General features: G+C 39.8%; 2 protein-coding genes across 2 annotated transcripts; both read left to right on the top strand.

Moving 5' to 3' along the window:
- The first annotated feature begins 1,371 nt into the window (after positions 1-1,371).
- On the top strand, positions 1,372-12,140 carry LOC113459111 (uncharacterized). Its single transcript, XM_074541718.1, has 5 exons — positions 1,372-1,547; positions 3,482-3,811; positions 5,194-5,307; positions 6,144-6,277; positions 9,086-12,140. Exons 1-5 carry the CDS (start codon positions 1,493-1,495, stop codon positions 9,263-9,265), a joined length of 813 nt encoding a protein of 270 aa, XP_074397819.1. The 5' UTR covers positions 1,372-1,492; the 3' UTR covers positions 9,266-12,140.
- A 6,467-nt stretch (positions 12,141-18,607) lies between these two features.
- S100P (S100 calcium binding protein P) lies at positions 18,608-23,267 on the top strand. Its single transcript, XM_005485736.2, has 2 exons — positions 18,608-18,745; positions 23,039-23,267. The coding sequence occupies exons 1-2, from the start codon at positions 18,608-18,610 to the stop codon at positions 23,186-23,188; spliced, it is 288 nt and encodes a 95-aa protein (XP_005485793.1). The 3' UTR covers positions 23,189-23,267.
- Positions 23,268-26,695: the final 3,428 nt, after the last annotated feature.

The following is a 26,695-nucleotide window of genomic DNA, read 5'->3' as shown; positions in this document are numbered from 1 at the left end:
AAAGATGATAAGCAGGTCAGCTGGATACCATCAGAAATGGGATTAGCCTGTAGCACTTTGTGACATTTATCTTTGCTATCCTCTTCCTCTTAATTTTGCATGGCAATCTCAATATCACTGAAATGATATCTGTAAGGTAGATATAGAGAAGTAGCTGAGCTGGTGCACTGTGCTTTTGTTACTGATAACTGGAAAGGAACAGTCAGTGCCTTAGGCTCTAAATGTGACTGTGTCTTCATTACAAAATGTTGTTCAGTTGTTTCTGGGCACCTGCCCAGTGCTACTCAAACCTTATATTAGTTCTAGGAAATTAGTGGCTGACAGATTCTTAATCAAGTTTTTAATGTAACTGATTTATATTCTCAGCATGTTCTATTTGATTTACTTTTTTATCTTTTTTTTTTTCTGTCATTGCAATTTTGTCATTATCCAACTGAATGTGTTTGCAGGACAATTTTTTTCTGGCCTGCTAACTGCATTTGAAACATGGAGTAAGATGGATAAGTTAAGAAACAAATGCAATGTTTTGTCTTCCAGGGAAAGTCTCTGGCCAGGCCATATAAGTGTTTCTGTGTTGGAGCCAAAAATCAGTGCTGGAGAATATTAAGCAACGTACAGTTACCTGCATTTGCAGAAAATTTTTTAGTAGTTGATGTCAAATAAGTTTTACCCTTACCTTGATGAGGTAAGTGTAGATTGTTTCCTTTTAACCCATGCTTATAACCTTCCTGAAATGAGCTTTAGTCAATGTACATGGCACTGGTATTGCATTGATGCAGCTGCACCCACAGAGGTGATGGTTGATGCATTGCATGCACAGCGCAAGGTCCCCACTGGTGTTGCAGGATGCTGGGGCCACTGTGAGTGGGATCATGGAGCTCAGCCTTCCTCTGCTGCTTCTGACAGGAGAGCTCTGCTGCTGCTAAGGCAAAAGTACAAAAGTACTTCTCCCTGGAGGGAGGAATTCAGGCAACATTTCAGCAAGGAGGCAATGAAATGTTTGGTAAAGAGAGATCAGAGCAATGCTTGACTCCAGTGTAACCATGAGCCATCATTGTCTCCGGCTTTGGATGAGATTCAGCTGGCTGGCTGGAAGAGGCTGCTGACAAGCACGTGCACAGCAGCTGAAGAAACCTCACCTTGTAAAGTGCTTTTAAATGAAGGATTTTAGGACAATGGCAAATGCTGTCATGAAACCACCCGTGGAAACCCAGTCCTTTATCTCATGCCAGAAGAGAGACTAATTTAGGTTGAACAGCAACCAGTTACAACACAGCTTAAATGTTAAAGAAATTATTTCATTTCAAATAGGATGGCTGAGTTCTGAAACAGCAGTTTCATAGAGTGTAGGGAAAAATTGGGTTGCATTTAGGTTGTGTCATCGTCACCACATGAGGGGAGAGGAAGTTAAGCCGCACATTAAATATGCTTTCATTTGGTGTTCTGCTGATCTTCAACCAAGGCAGCCTGATGCAAACACTAATAATTCTGCATGATGATCATAATTTCAATGAAACTTCTTTTAACTGTGTGTTTTGGCTGCTTAGGTAAGTGTTGATTTGGTTTTCTGGCTGTTCTTCTTTTGTTGTTGTAGTTGTTTTGTTTTTAATTAGTTGCTTGTAATTCTTGAGCTGGATTTAAAAAAAAAAACTTATGGTATATCCACCTCAAATACACATGTGAGACAAGGAGAATATTAACTGTTTTTTCATAATGCTGAAAGCAAGATTAAAAAGCATGAGAAATCAAAAAGCATTTTCACAAAGAAATTGTTGCAGGGAAAGCATAGAGGAACAAATTGAACACTTCAACACCCAAAATGATGTTAGGTTAATGTATGCACCATCTTTTTAGGATTTCTGACTTGATTATTTGCTATGACAAATGCTGGATGCAGAATTTTAAAGTGTTGAGGAGGATTTCTCTAGATCACATAGGTACTGAAATACAAAGCAGAAAGCATTCATATTTCTTGTTCAATACAAATTGCAGTGGATAATGCTGAAGGTATTCCATAGGAGTTAAAAAATTAGCAAAAATTTTTTTTCAGTGATTTTTTCAGAAAAACAGTAAGGACAAAAATATAGCACTGTCAATAGTGCAACAGTGTTTTAAACAACAAACTGAATGAACGCAAAACCTGAAATCCGTGATTATTTCTTTGACTTGAACAGCTTCTAGGTTGTCATTTACACACCACATCAATTATTTCCCTTGTTTTTTCTGCTGCTTATATTAGCCCTATATTTTCCCTAATGTTTTCTACAAGTTTTAAGTGTTTAAAGATGGAGATGCCTGACTCCTTTGATGAACTTTGCCTGACTACTTGTGATGAATGTGTGGCTCTTTCTATTGAAAAATAGAAAAAATTATTTGCATCTTTTTGATAAAGCTGATCAGATGCCTTTTTAGGGTGAGATATGAAAAAAAAATTGTCAAATTAGTTATGTCTTGCTGTGAAAGGTGCCTGAGTGATAAACAGGATAAAATTTAGAAGAAAATTATGCCATTTACTCTTATTATTAGTTCTTCACTTTAATGTTGTAAAGGATAGGAAAAAGGAATTATAATTCTTCATACAGCATATGAAAATAATTGTCTCAGCAGTCATGTGAATAGATTTTATAGGATTAGCAGTTTTGTAATAAGCATCAATGCCATTAGAATGTAAAAAGAGTTATCTGATACCCACACAGTGGTTTCACTTTAGAAGAAAATGTTTTGTACATATATTGCACAATGTGCCATGTATCACTTACTTTGCATGCTGCAGGAAGGAACAAAAAGTTTGATTTCTACTGATACTGTCCAAGTCAGCCTTTTCTTAGAAGCCAGACAAGAGACCCCATGAGAGAACAGGGATCTGTGTGGCTTCTCTTATGTTATGAAGGAGATGAATTTTATGTTATAAACTGCTTGTCAGCAAGTACTTAATGGCCAAATGTAAAAAAACACTTCTAAAATGCTGTACACTTGTCATTCATTAGAAGCAGTGCTGGAAAAGAACTCCTACATAGGGACAAAAATTACATTGTCTTTTTCTTTAACCTTGATGAGTTTTTCACTATTGACTCATGAATCATTCTGAATTACTCCTTTTGTTTTTTCTTTATCCGACAGAGTGTTTAATATGCTTCAGACTCAATCTCTTTTTATAAAGCTTTTTCTTGAAAATAAAAATATGTTTATCAGCAAGCATGCAGAAAATCTTCATTTATTGCACACAAACAATGATAGAGGACTTTAACACATCAGATTAAAAGTTTACTTTAGCCAGAAAACAATTGCTGTCATTCAAGGGAGAAGTGAATAGTAAGCTTGAAATTAATGTCATAATGATTTTACAGTATTAATTGTTATTTTAAATGTTTATTTTAATATTTAAACACTTCTGTAATATTTAAAGTATTTCTTGTAAATACAGCTTTAATGACATGTCTTTGTTGTTTTACCTTTTAAATCTATGTGTATTTCTCCATAGCTACAGATCCCAATAATTTAAGAGTCATCCAAGAACCAACAAATATAAATCTATCAGTTGGAGACTACACAGAAATCACTTGTATTTGGGAAAAAGCTGTTGCGAGGTGTAGAGCATGCTGGTATTTTGTTAATAAAGTGAACATCACTGAAAGAATATCATCAAAAGTTCTCTATTTGTCCAACATCACCCGTGCAAACAAGGATGTGCTCGTCATCAAATCCGCCGATGTAAATGACACTGGATTTTACTACTGTGAGATCACTATTGAAATACCTTTCTTTAAGAAACTACGTGGAAATGGGACAACAGTGATTGTTGAAGAGAAAGGTAGGCTGGCAAGAACATGTGTGTGCCATTCCACTTTTCATCAGAAAGATTCTGCAGTTTGAACTATTTTATGCATTTCCTTCCCATCCCACCTTCCTTTCTCAACACTTTGGATCCTCTGGGTGAAAGAGACAAACACAAAGAGGGCCTGAACAACTTTTAATGACAATTGACTTAAACTCTCTGCCTTAATATCTCCTGTGTAGGGTTTGTTTTCCTCCATAAGGATTTGCTGATAGGAATTATTACCTAAGGTTTACAGAAATGCTGTGCATGAGCTGTGTGTTTCACACGAGACCCAGCCACAGCTGGGTGTGAGACACTGAAAATCTGCTGGGTGGTTACAGGGGGCTGCAGTGATCACAAGGTTACCCTGCTCAGTTATCTGTAACCTTTACTAAACATTTTAATTTTTTATTACAAGTTCTTAATGAAAAATGGGAAATAAATCAATATGGATGATGGAGCAGTATGGGCCCTGTATGGATTTGTGTCCATAAAATTGTTGTGGCTAATTGTTTTATATGTGCTGTGTCTCCTTGTTTTACCAAAGTCACATGCTAACTTTTACAGGGGAGCAATTTAAGGTCCCCTGCAAGGGGGGTCCCAATTCTGAGTTAAGCATTGAAAATCGTGAATGCAATTAGTATTCACACACAACTAAAATTTTCAGCAATAGGAGTGATATCTGTTTACCCTTAAATTATTAATACAATTAATACACCCAGAAGACAATTTACCTCACTTCTTTTATACAACTAACTGAAGACATTATGCACCAGTTCTGGAAGATCCTGATCTTCAGCTCTCTTTATACTTCTCAAATGTAGAGAAGAACTAGGGGACTAGATTTAGACCTTTGGCATTACCAAACATCGCTCACTTGCTGACTGCTCAAGTCACAGGAAGCCTTTCCAATCCTGCAGTACACTCCAGTTTTGTACAGTATTTTGTACCATGGGTCAGCTGGTTCAAAGGTAAACACAAAAATTATCAAAGATTTAGAAAATACCAGTGCCAGAGAATCAATGAAGTAGCGTTCAAAATGGTGGGAATTTAATGTAGATTAGCTTAACTCTTTAACAGTGTTTTAATGTCCTAAAATGAGTTAGGAAATCTGATCTCTTGCTTGGTCAAGTACAAGCAGAAAAGAGTTGTGTTAAATATTGTGGGGAGGGGGAATGGGAATCTGCAGGAGCTGTAGGAGGTACTGATGTTATTGTTCATCAGGCATACATCCCTTAGGGATGGGAAAGTGACCTTGTACCTAATTCACTCTTGAAATAATTTTTAATTTTATCTGCCTTTTCTTTTGCTGTGATATTGATCTTTTATTTTATCTCTGACCAGTACATCACTTTGTTTAAAATTTATAATTGCAGCAGCTCACTCACTGAAAAGGAGATATTTGGAATCATGGGCCATCCTTCCTTTTTTAGCGGCAGCGGGAAGCTTGTATCTTTTCTACAGAAAGAAAAAGCACTCCACCCTATCTGGTGAGTTACAGTATTTCCATTGGCACAAATAAGTTATGGGTTTGGTTTGAGATATCTGGAGAGGTGCACTGAGGAGGTATTTCAGTGTATAATTTGCTCACCTGGTCCTGCTGAGGCATCTCGAGCTGACAGGAGGATCAGAGCTCGTAGTTCAGGTGAGTGCTCTTGCAGCCACTTGCTTTCATTATTTACTTTCAAGGAGAGTCATCACTTAAACTGAAGATCTTGACTTAGCTAGGGTGTTCAGGGATATCAGTTCTGATAATTTCTTGCTGATTTCTGACTGAAAAAGTGGGGAGCCAGAACTTAGCTCTGCATCACAGTCTCTTACTCCTGGTAGTGACAACTGGAAGTGACATGTGAAAGGCCCTGCCTTGAACACATAGTTCTGGTTTTTTCAGGCTGTGATTTCTTTCTAATTAATTATTAATTTGGTTGGGAGGGGGGTTCCGGAGGGCAGTTTTGTTTGTTCATTTGGGTTTTTTGTTGTTGTTGGGTTTGGGGGTCTTTTTCAAAACTAGAACTTTAAGGATGGAGGAAGTCATAGGAAGATAATGGTGAATGACAAGGGTGCAGGCCAAATATAAATGTAGGGCAGCTGTGAGCAGAGGGCTCAGATCAGTGAGATAATCTAAGGCAGCCTCTTAAGTAACTGTTTGGGCTGTTTTCAGCTAATTTCATTTACAGCCAGAATACCACTCTAGTTCCTGTCATTAAGACTATTTGTACAAGAGCTCTGCACTCTCCATTTTGGAGCTTATTGAGCTCTGGCAGAGTACTGGTGTGACTGCACATGGACACTAAGCAAGCACTGACTGGAGCTTGGGTTTTGCAAGGTGCTGCACAGCTTCCTGTGCTGACAGGAGGGCAAGAGCAGGAGCAGAGACTCGAGGTGGAAGAGCTTCATGGGAGAGATGAACCCACCAGGGAAGCAGCTGAGGAAAACTCATCATTGAATTCTGCTGAATGGGTAAGAGGTTTATAAAAAGATTCATTATATGAGAGGGTTTACAAAATGTGGCACTGGGGAGAAAGCACACCAGAACCCGCTTTTCCTAGGGCAGCATCTTCCTACACAGGAAAAAGGTTTAAAGCAAAAAAAACCACACTGAGAAATAAGAAGAGGGATATTTATGTAGTAGGAAAGTATTGAAATCTGTTATTATAGTTAATAACACTCTAAGATTGTCTGGAGAAAAAGGCAGCAAATATCAATATAAAGACTGAGTGAAAGAAAAGCATAGGAGAAGTTAAAAGTGGCAAGAAATTCCCTTTATGCATCATTGTGTACCAAGCTCAAGGGGCTTGGACCAGCTTCAGCTCACAGGGTCATTAGAGCAGGCAACACTTGCTGAGAGCAGGTAGCATATTTCTGGCAAGCTCCTTTTCCCATGCAATTATTCATCTTTTAATTACATTGAAACATAAATTAGGCGAGGGAAAGAAGCCCTGATTTAACCCTTGCATAGGCAGGCATAGTTTTCATTGCAATCAGCAGGAGAGACTTGGGCAAGCCACACTGAAGAGATGAAAAATGTTCAAGCTCATGGTCACAAGTACAGTTATTGAGCTTACAGATTCCCAGGTTCTCCTGAAAGAAAACCTGGCTGCAGCCTTGATCTGGTCACATTGGTACTGTGGTCATGGCAAGAGAAAATATCAGCATGCAGGTAGTGAAACAGTAATATCCATCTTTAATTGAGCAATAGTCATTGCTCTAAGTAAAATAAAATACCTGGGAAGATTCATTCACTGTAAGTAGATTGACACCGAAGCTAAGAGACTTGCTTTTACTGGAGATATCTTAGTAGAAAATCACAAGAATTCAAGTCATAATATGGTCTGGTCATAGTAATAGATTATTCTAATTACTAGCTATGAAGGGATTACTCTTCTTCTTGTTAATATTTAATGAAGATGTAGGAAAATGAGGTTGAGAATGAGAAAACAAGCATCCTGGGGGGTGCTGAGTGAAAAGTTCATTAGTAGCCAGTTACTGCTCAGGATTTGTATGGATAAGACTGCTCCAGAGGATGTATGAATGCAATAAAAATCTTCTGTAGCTGCTTTAAAATTTAGCAACTACCAGCCACGGGAATGTGTCATGACATAGGTCCAGTATTTCCCTTCATGTAACAGAACTTTTTGCTATTTTAGTGAAAGCAGAAAGAGTGGTTTCATAGTGTAATCTTTTTAAATGTTCAAGCATAATTGGATGTTATAAATCATTCAAGAGATCCAGTGGGTTAGTAAAGCCAGTACATACAATGTGTATGGACACCACATTTCACACAAATTAAGTCAGCAGTGATAAGCAAATATTATGGTATCTCTGGAATTGCCCTTACTACCTTTCAATTGTATTGCAGAACACTATCACCTTAATTTAAATTTTTTTTCTGATTGTGAGAAAGTCGCTACTTACTTGGGAAAAACTAGCCTCACACTGGTTTTTAACATAATGTACACTTTTCAAGTTTGGAAATTTGGTGAATATTCTGAGTTGGTTTGGGCATCATTTCTAGAACAGTGAACATGAAGGTTGTATCTGCCTCTGCAAGACTGTTTACAGTCTCATGTTTTTTTTACAGTTCTTGGTGTTGAAAAGACAATCCTGTAACACAGAAATTGAATCAAGCCATGGATTTTATTCTCACCTATTTTATTGCTCAGTATTGTATGTCACAGCAATACTGAGCAATTAGGTCAGGTGACAACACACAGGTGCAAGTACCCAAGGTAACTTAACCTGGGAGTGAACATCCTCATGGCAAAACTGGCTCCTGTAGCACTTGTCTCTCTCTGGAGAATCATCCCATGTTTCCTCAGCTGAGATGCTCAGGGAGTGTTTCCCAGACAGTTCTGCCAGCTGCAGGGGAATTTGGCCTTTGAGGGAGTTCCCAGTGCAGTTGATGATTTTTTCATCTAGTTCTGCAGGTTCCAGCCAAAATCTAAGCACTTTTGTACCATTAATACAAACTTCCAGCTCATGGTAGCATGTATAATGCTCACTCTTGACTGGGGAGTTCTGGTTGTTCAAAATGCAAAGAATTGTGATCCAGCTTGGTTGGCCATCCCTACCATGGCTCCTGTTTGGCATTTGTCTGGCAGAACCTCTCTGGCTGAGTATGGTTCATCAGAACACAGACAGCAAACCCCCACAGCAGCATGTAAGTGTGAAGGCAAAAAGCCACTTCTTCATGACTTCCACCCATTCATTCACTGATGCCATCTCAGCTTGAGAATTTGATTTTATATACCTGTGGGAATAGGTCTTTGTGTACATTTCAGGCAGATCTTTAATTCTCATATTTTGCTAAAGAACTTACCCATGTATGTTTAGGAATAGGATGAGTTTTGCACTGTCCAGAAGAGCATCTGAATACCACAGCAGTGTGCTAGTTTACTGCATCAAAAGAGCATCCATCCAGAGGGAAGAGTATGATGAAGTTTTTTGGAAATATCAGAGTTAAAAGATTAAGGGGGTAAAAACATTTTCCATTTCAGATTTCATAGAATCTGATCTGAACTTGACATCTTTAGTATTCTAAAAAGTATTTTGTGCCTGCTGCCTAATTAACTAAGAGAATTGAATCTGAACATAGGAAAGCTTTTCCTTTCAACGTTAATACTGAAACATTCATTTCCTCTGTGATTGTAACTTCATGGCCTATGTTCCTTTGTGTTTCCTGGGGCTGTGCTATGTTATGGGTAAAAGTTCATTTTACATCTGCTTTATGGGTAAAAGTCTTGACTGACATTTTCTTTGCTTTTTAAGGCTGTGTCTATGCTTTATGAATCACTTGAAATTTTATGCAATGAATCAGGAGGAAAAGATGACAAATCTGCTGCAACTATTGTGTCTAATGGAGAAGATAAGCAAATCCCACAAACTAGGGCAGCTGAAAAGTCTAGAATGAGACAAGGATCTACCATCTACTTTGACATTCAGAACTAAACAAAATATGGCTAAATAACTATGAAACTGAAAAATATGATAATTTGCTGCTGCAAGATGGATTGCGTGTTTCCTGTTAAAAGCTTGTCAGTGGGACAATACAGAAGAAAAACAGTTGACTCTAAGCAGTTTTTGAATGTTTTGTCACTAACAAAATATTCTAAGGAGTCTGAATTGGGAGGATATGTCATCTAAAAGACTGTCTTCAGCTGTTCCTCTGGTGTCCAGAAATCCTCTGTTTACCACACTTTGAAAAAAACTTCTGGACTGAGCAACATTCTCTCAACACAAGCATTTCTTCAGGAAGCCCATGGATAAATAGGAGATGATGGAGACAAAAATGCATGGAGTCTGAGCTCTGAAACTGTCATCAGTTCTGACCACATTATAGACAGAGAGGTATGCCAGAAAGGATTATATTCCTGTTACATATAACGGGACTGTTAGTGTTAATTCATTCACAAAATAGGAAAAGTCTTCCAGAGAAAGAAGTCTCCTGCACACAATGAAATACTAGATTGAAATGAAGATATATATATATATATATATATATATATATAATGTATAATTATTGTCTAACTGGTTGAGGAGGGCTGCTTGGAGGAGATAGGGATGGTAATGCTTGTTCCACTTTTGCCAGCTTTAAAACTTTTTAAATAATCACTGAAGAAAAACCAAAATTGAAAAAATTAAGGAGAACCTGGCTTCCAAGGTCAGAACACAGGGGAAAAGTTTTGACAGCAAAGCTAATGGCAGTTGTCCAAGGGCTGCTGAATGCTAAGAGTGGATATCTGAAATGTGAATGTGTTTATGTACCAGGGTTATGTCATCTTCTGTTAATGCTTTTTCCAGAGCTTAGCTGGAGGTTAGAACCTCTTCCCATCAGTGCAGATAGAAACAACTTCACTGCTTGAGATTTTTGTCCAACTTGTACCTGGGCAGTGCAATAGACACAATCCAGCTTTCCCAGAGCCCTTAAAAACTGCTTGTGTAGTCTAAATGTGTGACTGGCTTCCTCCTAAATGCTGTTAATGAAATCTTTGTGGCCACACAGCACGGCTCATGGTGTGGCTCAGTCTGTGCTGTACTGACTGCAGTTCACAAAGCCACCTCCCAAATCACTGTGACTCAGCTGGGTCTCACTCTGGATCCTCCTTCCTGGATTGCTCTGTAACCTGCCCTGAATTCCCTACTGCAATAAATATGCTGCTGTCTGAACCAGACTGTGATCAGTGCTCTGTGATTATGTCTTGTATGAGAGAAACTGTTATAATACATCTCATGGTATTTATGTGTAAATTGAATAAAGCAAAAAAATATTCTTTTCCTCTTCCTAAAGTTCAGATCCTGAAATTCACTATTACAGATCCATTTCCTTTATTGCATGGTGAAACTCTGTCATGTGCCATATTCCTTTAAGGATCAGAGATAGGGCTGCCCTGGATTCCCCCAAACCCTGTAACTTTGTTTGCCATGCAAGAAAGTCATAATCTATAAAATGGTGACCTTCAGCCCAAGTCCCTGTCCAAGGAAGCTCTCAGTTATGCACGAGAGCTGTAAGTGGGTGCAGTAAATTTTGGTCTTTCTATATACTGCTGCTTACTTCTGTGTTTAATCACTATGAGATGTACAGTTTTCAGGAAAAATGTTAAAGAAAACCACAGCTTAATAGTCTCCAAATCTTATTTTCATTACATTTTGATTAAATGTGGCTCCTAACAGCTGCACATTCTGTATGTTAACATGGTCATTTCCAACATCTGTAGAAGACTACACCAAATTTATCATGACCTATTTTTATCTGTGGCTGACAGTGGTGGCTATGAGCCAGCAGAGTATTTTTAGAGCTCCAGCTTTTGACACCTCTGCCTGAAATATATTAACTTCCTTGCTTCTGTGCCACTTGGGAAGCAATAAATCCTTCTGTGTTTTAATTCTTCTTGGCTGTTTTGTTAGCTTTAAAACAAAACCAGCGCTCTGTAATTAACCTCAGGTCACGTTCTAGCATGCAGTATGATCTCAGTTTTAACTGTCTGTTTAGCTGATGAGAATATAATGAAGGCATCTGTCTAATAATAGAACTAGAAGAGAGTCCTGGGCCCTTGCTTTTAGCCATTTTATTGGTTATTCCCTTTTGAACAAGCTGCTGAAAAATGATGGTTCCATTCCATTTAATTTGATGGCCAAAGCACAGGCTGAAATGCACTGATTTAGGAGCAAGTCTGGCACGATGAATTCAAAAGCCTTGTGTGTGTTCTATGCTTTTAATGTCTCACCAATGTACTTGGCTTAGTCACAGCCCTACAAATGAGGCTCCCTCTCTGCTTCTGACCCTGGTTTGCAGAGCTAGTGAAATCTACTTGAGCCTGAACTCTCTCTCTTCCCAATCCCTTGCAAAACCATGCAAGGAGCCACATCTTATTTACCCTACCAACACTTAGGTAGCTGCTCTTGGTGACTGAGTATGATCTAGCTTGACCTGCACATTTTCATCCAAGCCCAGGACTGGGGTCCCTTCCTCACGTTGTATCCATGGAAGAAGATCATGGAGCAGGCATTCCCAGCCCCATGACACCAAGGGCCTCAGTGGCAGGCAGGATGATGAGGTGTCCCAATGAATGTATGTGCAGAACAGCCCTGTTTGTGTGTGGTGCTGTGCCTGATGTGCCTGTGCCTGATACTGGGGCTGTCAGAACAGCAATGATATTGTGAATTAACCCTGTCTGGCAACTGAGCCCTGCACAGCCACTCAGTCCCTCCTGCCTCCCGTGTGGTTACTACGGGGGCAGCTCTAAAGGGCTTTTTATTGTTGTTTTTACTAAGAGCTCTTCCTCAGTTCTTTGTAAACAGGAAACTGCTAATACAACTGACAAACAAATACTCAGATCAAAAGAATGTGAAGCAATTTCTCTAATAAAGAGAAAGGACCGGTGATCATGTGTCAGTGTTTCTTGTTTTCTACCTACTGTGAAATGCTGAGATGGGAGGAAGGATTTTTATGAACATTTAAATAAAACAGTTTTGGCTAAGGTGCTGTGGTCTGGTGCTGTATGCCAGTGAATTTTGCTGACAATGTGACAAAAATTAGTTCCTTGTCTTTTTTCCAGAGCAGAGACTGTTGGCAGGGCTTGGCAGTATCTTATACAGCCAAAGGTGCCTTTCCTAACCTTGTTTCAGGAAGTATTCAACTCCACAGGGGTGGAGGAGTACAAAAAGTGTAAGGCAGAGAGGCAACAAGTGCAGCATCTGTGTTAGGTATTATTAATGGACTTAAGACAGCCAGAGATCAGAGCAACAACTGAACAACTTAAGGGTTTGAAATGGTGACAAGGAACTGGACTTGTCACGAAGATTTGCTCTGAAATGTTGTAAATTCTTTTATCTGTTGATGCCCTTGTCTTGTCCTAAACTTGAATGTTCAGCTCCACAAGCCAGGAATGCTATATCTGTAAATTGCCAGGCCTGAAACAACTGCAGTCCATGGTTAGGATTTCTGATACTGCTGTGGAAATAAATCATGAAAGTAACTAATAGGTGTTGCTCCCTCCTTTACTTTTTAGCTTTTAATTCTGGAGAGAGGAAAAAAGCCATAAGCTTCTCTAACAAAGACAGCACAAACTGGTCAGGTAGTAGGGTGAAAGACACTCAAAAATTATAACTTTTTTTTCTTTTCTCAGATAGAAGAGCTCTGCTTTTTCAGTTTAGCAGCTATACAATGTTAAAAGGTGTTATTTCAAGTCCCTTTTTTAATACAGACTAAGCTTAATCTAAACTGCAGATCTAATCTCAAAGAGGGGCTGCTATCAAGCAAGAAAGGAAATGGAAAGAGTAGTTACCATTTAATTCAAACTGGTTACCCCTGGGTAGAAAGAGTTGCAATATCTTTCTCACCTCACCTTCAGATGAGCAGTGTGGCCCCAGAGATGTGTGAGTGCTGAGCACGGGGACATCACACAGTGCAGGCTGCTCCCCAGACACCACAACAGAGTCCTGGCACAGCAATGGCCACCCTAGTTAACACACATACCAGGTAGGGCATCTAGATAGGTATAAGCACATTTAAAGGATAAATTTTGGCCATAATAATGCAGTTCCTGTATTTGTATTTGTGACCACATTTCCTCAACAGAGTCAAGCATTCTCTCTTCTAGGTGAGACTCTATTCACGGTTGGATCCCCCTCTCCAAAGCAAGGATTCTCTCACTTCTGTGCAGATGATTTTTTATTTTCCTATTTGTTGAAAGCTTTCTCTTTTCCTGATGAGTGAAATCTGAAGCTAAATGTTTTGTTACAAAAGCAGGCTCTAGTTCCATTTCCCACCCCTGCTTCCAGTTTTTCTGAGCCCAGCATTTTCTGCCATTAGCAGTGGCAGAACTGCTAAAAAAGTCCCACTCCTTATCAGTTGCACTCTGTGATTGCTTTCAGCAAACTGCAAGCAGCCAGCTCTGTAAAATGTGTATGCCTGGGGAACTTCCACTCCAGCAATTTGCCTTGTAAATCTTCCTGGAGGCATCTATGGATATCACCTCACTTTACACACAGTTCTGGGATAGTAGGTCAGTCCTACCCATATCCTCAGTGTACACATAAATTCAAAATGAAAAAAAAAAAGTTTTTTAAAAAGGGAGATGCATAGGTGTTTCTTTGATGTGTTTCCTGTGTGGACACCCAACACTAAAAAACTTTCTCTGAGGTATTCCTTCCTCTCAATTTTTTTTTTTTTTTTTTTGTACAATGAAGGAAAAAGTATATTGCTAAATTCATTATTAGCATGACAGCTAACAGAGCCAAAATATTCCTTCCTGCATACAGAAGTCTCTTGAGAGCTTTGTTGGAATTGTCTTATTCATTTTTGCGTGTTTTATCTCTCTATAACAAATAGGAACTTCCTTTAAAAGGTTGACTCAATTGCTTTAATGTTGCAAAACTATCCTCCCTCATAGCTCTTTTTGGGCCTTTCTGATTTTTCCTTTCTTTTTCTTTTCCTTTTTGTCTTTCTTTTCCTTTCTCTTTTCTTCTTTTTCCCCTATTTTTCCTGACCATGCAATAGACCAACTTTTTGCTCTGCTGACCACAGCTCAGCAGTATTGGCTGATAGCTGAGAGGGATTTTACACAAGTGTTAAAGTAGAGCAAATGACACCTGGGTTGCTGGTGAGAGACTGGCTGAGGAATCATGGATTTGGAAACTACAGCACTTGTGTGGACAACATTTGGTTACCTTAGGGTATGACCTCTTTTTCTGTCATTACAACCAAAAATAAAAACTATTCTTTGAAGACTTAACATAAAGAACCTCAAAACTGAAGTATAGAAGAATCCTGCAAAGAATGGCTTCCAGGAAATTATTCAAACAAGTGAAAACTAGACAGAAGTATTTACCCTGCAAATATTAATTTATTGGCTGTAAATATATTCATTGATTTTACAGTGTGATGTGGCTGTGTCTCGTGCACTAATAAATGTTTGATTAGAGCCAACATGCAGTGCTGAAAGTGAGTTTCCCATGGCACAGCTCTGCCAGATGACAGTGTTACTGCTCCAGCTCTCAGCTCAGGAAATCACACAGCCAGATAACTGACCTCAATCTTATCCATTTCACCTGCCTTTAAACTTCACTGAAATGGTATGTGAGATTATTAATTGCATTTTTTAATGCAATAAGGAGTAAATGATAATAAAACAAGGAAAACTGGTCTGTCTGTAATAACAGAGCCTATCCAGTGTGTCACTGAACACACTGTGCTTGTATGAACTCCTCTTCTGCCTGTGCCCCACCAGTGCCTGTTTAGTCTGCTCTTGTTTTACTTTCTCTGCTAAGCAATGTAGTAATTGCATCATTTAAATAAATTCACTGTGTATTGTGGAAATGAAATTATCTTTAAAAATTTAACCAGACTTACAGAAAATTTTGAGAAGCAGTGCAAAGTAAATGAAATGTGTTTATGCTTGAAGTTCAACAGACTGTCCAGGACAGTGGAAAATTCAGGGACTTTGATAATTTTATCTCAATGTGGAAAATGAAATGTTTGTTTGTTGTTCAAATGTTACTCTCTAGCTAAGAAGAAAATAAATTGCTTTTCATATTGCTGCCAAGAAACCAGAAAAATAACAAGTTCATAATTTCAGGTTATATTTTCTTCCTCCCGTGCTTCTTCCACCCAGATACACCCAGATTTATGGAAATTGTCAAAAAGTCCTTCTCATGTAGCTTCCTGCACCTTTAGGAATAAGATAAGGTGTAAGGGATGAAAAGCTCTAGTAGAAGTTTACCATTTCAACTGTCCCATTTCAAGTGTTATCTGGCTGTGACACAAATGGACCTTTACAGTACAACTGAAAAATGTATTTCTTCAGATTTTTCCAAAACAGACATTGCTGCAAAAGAGCATGGAACAAAATTTATTGTCCAAGAGCATATTAGCACAGGGTCACACAAATCTCATGTAAGCCTGAATATCTGAACAAATGCCATAAAATTGGAGTACACCTGAATGGGTTTTGAAAATTATGCATGTCCACATATATATTTGTATCACATATATAATTTAAAATTTTGGTCCAAGCTAGGAACAGCAAGACCTAATTCTGTATAAACACTCAGTAAATGCTCATCCAAACTGTTGCCTATACCATTCTTCAATGAAAGAAACCTGAAAGGAACAAATAACGACTATTATTTATATTATAATTATAATACAAAATTTAAACAAGCCCACAGAAATGACTTTTCTCACTGGGGAGCTGGACAGATGGATTAGCATCAAAATACTGCCAGCTCTCCTATGTGGGCTTTCTATTTGTACTCTGTTTTGGTTTTGCAAACAGCTGTAATAGTCTGAGCTGTGTGCACAAAGCTGCAATTCTTAATGACAAACAAATCATAAGAAAATATTTAAACAGTACAGAAAGTGTGAATTGAAAACTCTGAGCAGTACTGATGCGTGTGCATGTGCATGAATTCAGGTAAAATGCACATCAGAAATAAACAAACCCAACCAGACAGCACTACCATGGTGACCTTTCCGTTAGTAGAAATTCAAGCTCTGTGGTTTATTCTGTGTTTTAGCACTTTTGCAGCCATATCATCAAAAGCTGTGAGTCACCCATGTTTGCAGGGGAAAATGTGTGAGAACACCTTCTTGCCACATTACGTGGGAGAGTTGTGGACATACTGACACATCCTGTTGACTGAAGCTGACCTCCCTCTCTGCCCTTTTGGGAACTCTTTCTTCCTTCTGTGCAGCTAACACTGATGTTCATGATTCAAAGTCATAAAAATGCATAACATACACATTTTCATTTTAATTTTTTTTCCTTTAGATGCAGGAATTTATTTTTCTTTACTGGCCATGTTTAATATTCATGTTGCAGACACATGTCAGAAAAGGACAAAGATAAGTTCCTGGTGCTTGACACACCAGAGAGAGCCACTGTGTGGGTGTGTGCAAAGACCAGATCATGTTCATAGCTGACCACGGCCACTTGTTTGCTTTATTCTTGTTTCTTCTTCTGAAGAAACCCCACAGATTTCAACATGCACTTTAATGGAAAAATTTGAAGCTTCACTTAAAACCCTTATCCCTGTAATGCAAATCAGTTGCAACTATGTCATAAGGTTGAAGTCAGGAACAAATAATTCTCATTAACTGTTTGGATAAAGTATACAGCCTGAGGTGCTGCTGTGATTTTTGGGAAATGCAAAAATCACTTGTTTGGAAAATGTAAGATGGAAAATCACAGAGGTATTCTTTCAGAACAGTTCTAGATTTCTACATATACAGGATGTGTAGTCTTGCTCTGAGATATTGTTGATGTTAGAGGAGAGACTTTGCCTGGGGAACAGGCGGCTATAGGCATTTGAGAGAAAGGAGTTTAATTTTTAAAGTTTTGCTGAATAGAAAACCAATGTTTGCTAACTCATCTCTAGCATATTTTGAGTGGAAAGTTATCTGCAAGCATCTTCAAGGATATCCAAAGACATCCAAACTCAGGTTTAATTTTGGGAATCCACAATCAGGGTCTTCTACAGAGAACACTCCACCCTGAGGTCCATCAACATTATTCATGCACAATGAATAGTGAATGAATAGTGAATGGCCTAGTTCTGATGGATTCCCCCAAATAATTTGCTCAGAGAGTGTCCATTCTGTAAACTCCACCTGTCACTCACCTCAAATGAGCTCCTCCAGGTCTGGTGTAGGCACTGGGAGTTCACAGAGACCAAGTTACCCTGTGCTTGGCCAGAAAGCAGAACTTGTTCAAAACTCAGCGTGGCTGGAGCTGATGAACTTCCACCAGCTGTACTCCCCTGTCCAGGAGCCTCCCAGCTCCCAGCACAGACCCTCAGGCAGCTCTGCTCTGGGTAGCTGTGAGCCCAGCCAGTTTGGTGTTTAATGATGGAGGACCTCAGTTTACAGGCAAGCCACAAAGTCAATCAAAGAGGGACACAGAACTTGAGAGTGACTTTTTGTTTTCAGTAAAAGTCATTTTATTGCAAAATTTGCGCTGCATAAAGTAAATAGCAAATTATTTTATTGCTGATGAAGATGGATTTTGATACTGGCTGTTTGCTCAAGTATCAGATTTGTTGCTTCAGATATCTCTACCTGAGCAAGTGTTTTGTGGAGCAGCTCTGCAAGGCTCCCTTTGCTGGCCCTGGGCAGATGCAGGGGTCCTTTTGCTGCCTGTGGAGAGATGCTGGTTCATAAGACCTGTTTGAGATATCTGCTATGGCCTGAGCACAAGCCCAGGAGGACTGTGGAAGCTGTCTGCATGGCAGATCTCTGTTTTTCATCCAGAGAATCCCACCCCAAGTGTGTGCTAGTGATTGATGTAGTTTGTAACAAGGTCCTGAGTGTGGCAGGAGGGCAGTCCAAGCCTGCAGCCCCTCACAGTCCCTAACTGTAGTGGTGAGGTACAGGTCAGATGCTCAATTTCCTCCTGAAGAGGAAGCTGATACTGCACCAAAACTGGGCTGCCAACCCTCTGCTCCCAAGGGATATCTGAAAGAACAAATCTTGAGCAAACAGCCAATAACAAAATCTGGTTTTTGTGTGTTAGTCAAGCTGTGTACCTTGAAGGAGAGGCTGGTTCCTACTGGTGAGCAACTGGTTGTACCAGTCACACCAGGACAATAAACCTTGAGTTTTGCAAAGGTGTTGGCATGGAGGTGTGTACTCCAGATAGAGGTGTTTGCTAATGGATGGCTGTCCCCTGGGTGTGCAGCCACTGATTGGAGGGCACAGATGCATAAAGAAGCCCAGAAGAAGAGCAGGCTCCGTCCTCCAAGAGAGACCTGGGGCTGTGCCTGCTCAGGAGAAAGCCAGGCTCCAGAAGCAACATGTCTCAGCTGGAAACTGCAATGGGAATGATCATTGCTGTCTTTGACCAGTATGCAAGGTCTGATGGCAACAGGCAAGCCCTCAGCAAAGCAGAACTAAAGACTCTGCTGGAAAAGGAGCTCCCAAATTTCCTCGCGGTAAGAGAACAGCGCGGCACTGTTTCTGTGTAGCAGGTGCAAGAGCAGCCTGCAGAAACTGTTTTTAGTACATTTTTAGGAACATTATACCCAAAAATATGCAATAGTTTGTAGGAAAATATGAAATTTAAAAAAGGTATTGCACAAATGTGTAAAACTGGTTTAACATGCAAGGCAATTCTCTGTTTGCTAAATTCATCACTTGAGATATCAGGAGAACGGATTTGAAATAGATTTGGTTTCAACTTCAGAATTCATTTACTTCTGTTTATCCCTGGATTTATCATCTCACTTCATGTCACAACTTCTATGAAGGTAGTTGTGCTGTCAGCAATTGAGGATCTTGATTGCAGATGGGGAATCTCTCTAAATATTTATACATTTACCTTCTCTAGGTATTTATACTGCATACTCAGTATGCTCATCAAAATGATGCATAAACCAGAACAACAGATGAACTCAGAGCAAACTGTTTGGCATTTGTCTTTAACAACAAAAGAAAGACCTGGATATATATTGTACAACATAGATTTGTATGTAATCATAAAGTGCATTTCAGTAGGTATTCAAAGTGCTTAATATGCTCTAGTAAAAGCTTTAGCTGCCAGGGAGACAATTTCAATTGTTTTTTTAAAATTTTTTTCCCTTCACTAAAAATCCAGAAAACACTTTTAAAAACATTGTTTTTTCCACATTGGAGTAATATTTGTACTGTCTAGTTACTGTTCTAAATGTTACTGTTTTGTTGCTATTCTAAATGGCAAAAGTCTATAACCAAATGCTCCTTGTGTGGCTCTCAGTTTTTATATCCAGCACTGTTCAGTTTTATAACAACTATTTCAGGGCACTGCAGCCAGGGCAGTTGATACTGAATTCAGTATCATCCCATGCAAACTTTATGAATTCACCACATGAAATCCACACCTGCTCACAATTATGTCTCACAAATTAAAGAGATACAATATTCAGAATGAGGACCTGGGTGGCTCAGGGGGGGTAAATCCCAATATTTCTGAGAAATCTCTGTAAGCCAGATGAGTTCTTGTGACCCAGCAGCATCACAGAAGGGTCCTGCTCCTGAGCATGGAGCTGTGTGGTACCCACAGCACTTCCATGTAAAGAGAAACTAAACCAACAACAAAACCATAATTCTGTGACAGCATGGAAATCCTCCAGACAGCTGGCATTTGGTCTAAATAAGACTGGGGAGCCACTGCAGTGAGCATCTACCAAATGGAATGGTGCTCCCAGGTCTGTCCTGACTGTGGTCTGCTGGCGTGGCACCACCTCTTCCCCACAGCTGCTCTTACTGGCTCTAGCTATTTCCTACAACTGGTGGGAAAACTGGAATTTTCCAGGAAGCTAATTAGCTAATGGTCCTCTTATTATATTCCAGTCTCCATCTCCCTTTCCTGCTTTATCTCTTCTAGGAAAAACAAAAACAAAAAATCCAATCCTCCCACATTTTTATGCCAATATTTTAAACCAATTTAAACCAATAATATTCCTTGTTCCTGTCTTGCCAAACTGATAACTACAAGACAGAAACCTCAGAATATAAGTCTGACTTCAGAAAAAAAGTTCTACCTGCATTTTTCTACCATTTATAAATGTATTTTTTCATTTTCTAGAAAATCTAGGGAACAGTGTTTTCTAATTTCTTGTGTTTACTTTTGGCCTTAGAATTGGTTATAGCTGGCACAGATCACAGCTTCCTGGAAGGGTCTTGAATCCATCAGGCATAAATATCACAGGACTGAAGGACTGGACTCAGTTTTAAAGAATTTCCAAATTCCATTGGAATTTCCAATTTCCATTTTTGCATCTCAGAAGTAATTCAGATGCTACAACTTGTTCATATAGTTCACTAAATGATTTGAAATATTCATTTATAAAATTAAAACCATGTAATTTACGAATTGAAAATTAATTAAACCTTCCAGATGCATTAATCTGTCAAATCTGAGGAAATTGTTCAATTTCTAGTGATTTTAAAAGGTCTGCATTTAAAGCGAAACATTAAATTACAGGATGAAAAATTTTGTTAATTAGAACATGATCAAAAAATGCCTTCAGATTTAAATTTAGATAGTAATAGTTTTAAATTGGTGGAAATTTTTCAGAAAATTTTTTCAGAAGTTGATATAATTTCCTTCTAGTATTGTCAGGGAATTTTTAATCGTCTGCGAAAGCCCCGCGATTGTTTCCTAGATTTAACAGGTCTGTGCTGCCATCTCCTGCTTAACGTTGCAATTGCAGCTGCGAAAATCCCTGTAGATTACGGGCGCCGAAAAGCCCTCCTGTAAACTTCTTTACTTTTTAATATATTTTGGCAAAATGAAAAAAAAAAAAAAAAAAAAAAAAAAAAACACCAACAAAATAAACCCAAAAACCAAAACAAAACAAAACAAAAAACATACAAACACTTGTAAATTTGATTATGCATTTCTTAACGTCAGCCTTGAGATGTAGTGGTTCCCAGACTCACAGAAGCACAGAATGTGCTGCCCACAAAGATCATTGAGTCAAACCTCTGGCCCTGCACAGGACACCCCAGGTATCACACCATGTGCCTGAGAGCATTGTCCAAACTCTTCCTGAGCTCTGTCAGGTTCGTGCTGTGACCCCTTCCCTGGGGAGCTGTTCCAGGGCCCAACCCTCTGAATGATGAACCTTTTTCTGATACCCAACCTAAACCTCCCTTGATACAACTTCAGGCCATTCCCCGGGGTCCTGTCACAGTCACCACTGAGCAGAGATCAGTGTCTGCCCCTCCTCTTCCCCTCATGAGGAAGCTGTACCTGCAGTGAGGCCTCCCCTCAGCCACTCCTCCTCACAGAGCTTCCCCTCAGGGCCCTTCACCATCTCCACTGCCCTCCTTTGGACACTAACAGTCATTGATGTTTCTTGTATTGTGGTGCCCAAAATTGTCCTCAGCACTCAGGGTGAGGCCCCCCCAGTGCAGAGCAGAGCAGGACAATCCCTCCCTGGCCTGGCTGGCAATGCTGTGCCTGATGTCCCCAGGACAGGGCTGGCCCTCCTGGCTGCCAGGGCACTGCTGATTCACATTCAACTTGCCACTGACCAGGACCCCCAGGTCCTTTCCTGGCACTGCTCTCCAGCATCTCATTCCCCAGTGTGTCCATACATCCAGGGTTGTCCTGTCCCAGGTACAGAATTCAGAACTCTTCTTGTTCCCTTCATATGGTTGGTGATTGCCCAGCCCTCTCATTTGTTGAGGTGTCTCCACAGGGCCTCTCTGCCTTTGAGGGAGTCAGCAGCTCTTCCCAGTTTTGTATCATCTGCAAACTTGCTCTGTATCCCTTCCCCAACTCATTTATGAAGATGTTGAAGAGCACGGGGACAAGGATGGAGCCCTGTGGAACCGCAGCAGTGACAGGTCCCCAGTCTGATGTCCCCCCATCATGCCCCACCAATGAGCCATGAGTTGCTCAGCCATCCCATGATGTATTTATCCAGCTGTGTCCTGGACATTTTGTCCAAAAGGATCTTTGAGAGGCAGTGTTGAAAGCTTTACTGAAATCCAAAAAGAAGACATCAACTGGCTTCCCTTGATCAACTAAGGGGGTTACTTTATCATAAAAGGGAATCAGGTTTGCTAAGCAGGACCTTCCTCTCATGAAGCCCTGCTGGCTGTGACTGATGGTGTTCAGTCATTCCATCAGAATAATGGCAACTTAGAAGGATAATGGCAACCTAGAAAAAGATTTGCTATGGTAACTCAAGCTCAGAATCCCACAGGCTTCAGGAGGCACTTCCCCAGCCACCAGCTCCTGTGAGCTTCTGCTGGGCAATAAGGCCAGTGGCAGCACTCAAAGCACTTTCGAGGCTGTTTGCATATTTTCTGGGGTGGAAGTATTCAATGAAGCTTAAATTATACATTTGCCCCAGGAAAGCATCTTTTTACAAAACTGCAAACTGCCTGTGCTCCAGCTGAGCCTTTCCAGGGGAATGAAAGGGGAACTCATAGCATTTAATTCATCTGGGTGTTGTCCTCAGGGCTTTGTTTTAATGGTTTTTAATAGTTTTAATGGTGATAAATGTTGTTTTAAATGTAGCAACCATGCCTCTCTGGGACAGTGCCTGACTGCAGCTCTCAGGTGCAATAAACCCAGAGGCACATGGTTTTAGCACTCCCTGCTGCTGTGCAGACAGCGGGAGCACATGGCACCTTTCCAAGTGCCCAGAGCCCAACCAAGGACCTTGTCTGGAGAAGCTGCTGCATTGGAGTTGTGCATCCCCTCACCTCAACCTGCTGTTTTTCTTTTGCAGACTGGGAAGGACAGGAATGCTATTGATAAAGTCTTCAAGAACCTGGATGAAAATGGAGATTCCCAAGTGGACTTCAAAGAATTTGTCATCTTTGTGGCAGCTCTGACTGGCTGCTGTCACAAATATTTTGAGCAGAATGCAGCCAAATAGCTGTCAAACTACTCACAAAAGCTGTCTTTGCATGTGCTCCATATGCCAGTGATATGGATCCCTTCACTCCTTCCATGTACTGCTGTGAAGTTTTCAAGCATGTTGGACTGTAAAAATAAACCCTACTGAGCTTATTCCCTATCCTGAATGCTAATTTCCTCTCATTTGTGGAACAGCCTGGGTTTAATGACTCCTACTAACTCACACTGAGTTATTTTAATTTTAATGCCTTTCTCTGGCATTAAAATTATTTTCTTAGCCAAAAGGTTCAATGCTCATACCAATGCAGAAACTGCTCAAGAAGAAGGGCTGCTGGAGCCATGAATCAGCTGGAGGCTGTTTTATACACCAGCATCTCTGGGAGGCATCCCAAATCCACACGTGTGCCAGCACAGCTGTACAGGACAGGCTCACTGGCCCTGCCTTTGAGCCTGTTTGGTACCCTCAGCTGTGTGGTTGTGGCAGGGCTGCCTTGTAGATTCTTTCTTGGTTAAAACAACAAAACAACCCCAAACACCTTTTCTGGGGTTTTTTTCAGCATGGAGGATTCTGTGCAGATTTGTGTGCTAGTGAGCCATCTCACCCAGATCACATACATTTATTTTCTCTGACACCATAAGGCTTTTGTACCAATATATTGATATTACTTTAAAATAAATTTAAATATCCTCCCAAATAGTGTGCCATAGTATTTTTGCCTGAAGCAAAAATGGCAGCAATTGTTGCTTCCTTAGCTGAAAAGTGTCTGTGTGGGGAAGTGGCAGAATTTGCTTTCAGAGGAGAGGCAACAGACATCAGCTGAACTTTGCAACTGAAGCAAGACTGTACACAGAATCAAATCTATATTTTGAAGCACTTTGCCAGAGAGCATCCCAATACAAACTGCAAAAAGATTAAATTTAGTTCCTTTTTCTACAGAACAGTACTGTTCAATGCTATTCCTATGCTATGCCAGCAGCCAAATATTTCCCTGTCCTACTGTGTGTGCAAATGTGCTGTGTAGGTAGAGGTGCCACAAGTCCCTCTGGAGCCCCTGAAAGATCGTGCAGCACAGCAAAAGCAGGAACAGCAGCTCAGTTTCCCTGTGTTTCCTGAATCTGAATTTATACCACAGGTTTGATCCAACCCTACACAAATATACCTTGTATAGGTGTATTCATCTTTGGGGGAGCTTGATGGGAAATTTTGGTCTTATTAGCTTATTTCAGCCTAGTTCATTTCAGCCTGTTTTAACCATTACAGGTTTTGTTTCATTTAGCTTGCTGTGGTGCTGGATGGCTGGAGATGAATTGCAACACATCTATTACACTTGCAGAAGCACCATTACCTGTCTTATTGACAACAGCAATGTTTTTCTGCAGCACCTGAGCAAGAAAACTACTCATCACAAAAATGTGCAAAAGTCTTCCCAGTCTGGAGATCTCAAATTAGTCTTTTCTTCAGAGACTGCTCCATATTACTGCCATTTTTGAGATACCTTTACAGCTCTAATCCAGCATGGCTCTGCTCTGTGGCTGCTGTGCCACTTGCAAGGGCCAATCCCACTACCATGTTGTCAAGGCTATAAATGAGCAAAATACTCTTCTTTGCTGTTGCAAAGCAAGCTAATTCTAAACACAGAGTCCAAAAATTCCTATATTGCACATTTATCTAGCTAGTGGTATAAACCATCCTCAGACAAAGAAATCTTGGTGATACAGATCACAAATTGATCAGTATATCCTAATTTTTTAAAATGTATTTTTACTTTTACAAGTTTAGCATTAACACCTAATGTTCTGCATTGCTTCAGAATATCCAGCCTCACTGATTTTTTTGGTTTCTTACCACTATGTGGCACTAAATGCACCCTTTTTATTGTTCATTGAGCCCAGAAGTCCATGTATTATTATAAAATGGAAAGAATCTGTGCTAAGATTAGAAAAAAAAAAATCAGAAGTGTTCATAACATGGCAATAAAATGGCAATTTTATGTCTGGACAAATACTTTATATCCCATCCAGGGCATTCTAGTGATTGCAGTGGAAACAGCAGGAGGTGAGGAGCAGGTAGAGGCTCCATCTTCTGAGCTTTTGGAAGGGTTCAGCTGCACCTTCCCAGTCTCACCCTTGTGAAAGTGTTTCCCCTTAGTTGTAAATTGCAAACCCCCTGTGCAATTAATGGCAGTGTTGTTCTCCACAGCATTGAAATTGCTTTTAAAACATAGCTTTTAAAGAGAATGTTTGTGAAAAGCTCCACCAGTCTTGTGAGGCAAGGGATTCACCTTGTTACTCATTTTATCAATCTGATCTCTAAAATTACATTATTGAGCAATGAGAGCTATGACATACCCTACATTTCACTCTTGTTTCATAAACTCCCTGCTCCCAGTCCAATAACCACATAATTTCACTCACCCATTAATGCCATTTTGTCCATTTTTCTGAAAACCTGTAGGTTTTTCAGTGCTGGAGGGCTGCTCACAGCAGTGCTGGTCCAGCAGCCCAAAGCTGCTTTGTAACCTCCCCAAAGGGGCTCTGCCTGACCATGGTGAGCTCAGGTACCTTTGTGTCCTTGAGGGAGTGCCAGGGCTGCCCCTCACTGCTCTCATTGTTCCTGCAGCCCCAGCCCTCAAAACTCTGACATTTGTTCTGACCTCTCGGTCCCACGTGAGGGGACACCTGCCGAGCTCAAAGCCCCTGCCCAGAAGCACATGGATGCTCTGTGCTGCTTTGCTAACCCAGGGGAGCTGTGTTCAGAGCTGCATGAACAGGGGGAAGAAAAGGGGTTCAGGGCTTTTTTTTCTTTTTCCCTACAGATTTTTCAAAAGCTGTAACTCTGTGATGAATATTCATTTCAATGTAGTCCTGAAAACTCAACTTGATGACACCTCAGAGAGAAAATGATCCAGGAATAAAAGAAATTAACATATAGCTCCCACCTTAGCATAGAACAAAAGTGACTTTTCAGAATATATTATTTAACCTAAAAGCATCTGAACAGAGTCACTTTAGTATCTTTAAATCCATTAATTTTCTTTCTCAGTATTATTAATTTTCACTATGAACATACAGTTTATCCAGAATATATTGTGTATTTCCTTCACTCAGTAAACTTTTGTAACTCAAAGTTCAAGCTACAGAGATGGTAGACCTGTTTTAAACCTGCCATTTAATTTCAATTTTTAGGCCTCAATATCTTATATATGATGAGATAATTTAAGAAACTATATAGGGAGGTAGGGGAAAAGAAAAGAACATAAAAGAGAGTTTGGAATATATAAGCTAGCAGTTGTGGCTTGAGCACATTTGACCTAGCTATCTTAAAGGAAAAAATGTATGGGAAAATATGTTACCAGCAAATGGCAATATAGGAAATCATAATAATTTGTGATGAGTTACAAATTAGGCAAGTCTTAAAGGCAGAGGTGAGAAAGTCATCTAAGCAGCAAATCAGCCAATAGGTATTTTTGCAATACAGAGAAAATATAAATATAAATATAAATAAAAAGATAAATTTATATTAACA

Source organism: Zonotrichia albicollis, chromosome 5, assembly GCF_047830755.1.
Source record: "Zonotrichia albicollis isolate bZonAlb1 chromosome 5, bZonAlb1.hap1, whole genome shotgun sequence".
NCBI classification, from domain to species: domain Eukaryota; kingdom Metazoa; phylum Chordata; class Aves; order Passeriformes; family Passerellidae; genus Zonotrichia; species Zonotrichia albicollis.
This window is presented reverse-complemented; position numbering and strand designations above follow the sequence as displayed.

Excerpts from the sequence above, each read along its gene's own strand:
- LOC113459111 (XM_074541718.1), top strand. The coding sequence starts at position 1,493 with ATGATGATCATAATTTCAATGAAACTTCTTTTAACTGTGTGTTTTGGC. Across the intron at positions 3,812-5,193 it reads AGTGATTGTTGAAGAGAAAG|CAGCTCACTCACTGAAAAGG; the intron begins GTAGGCTGGCAA and ends TTATAATTGCAG. Across the intron at positions 5,308-6,143 it reads AAAGCACTCCACCCTATCTG|GTGCTGCACAGCTTCCTGTG; the intron begins GTGAGTTACAGT and ends GGGTTTTGCAAG.
- S100P (XM_005485736.2), top strand. The coding sequence starts at position 18,608 with ATGTCTCAGCTGGAAACTGCAATGGGAATGATCATTGCTGTCTTTGAC. Across the intron at positions 18,746-23,038 it reads AGCTCCCAAATTTCCTCGCG|ACTGGGAAGGACAGGAATGC; the intron begins GTAAGAGAACAG and ends TTTCTTTTGCAG.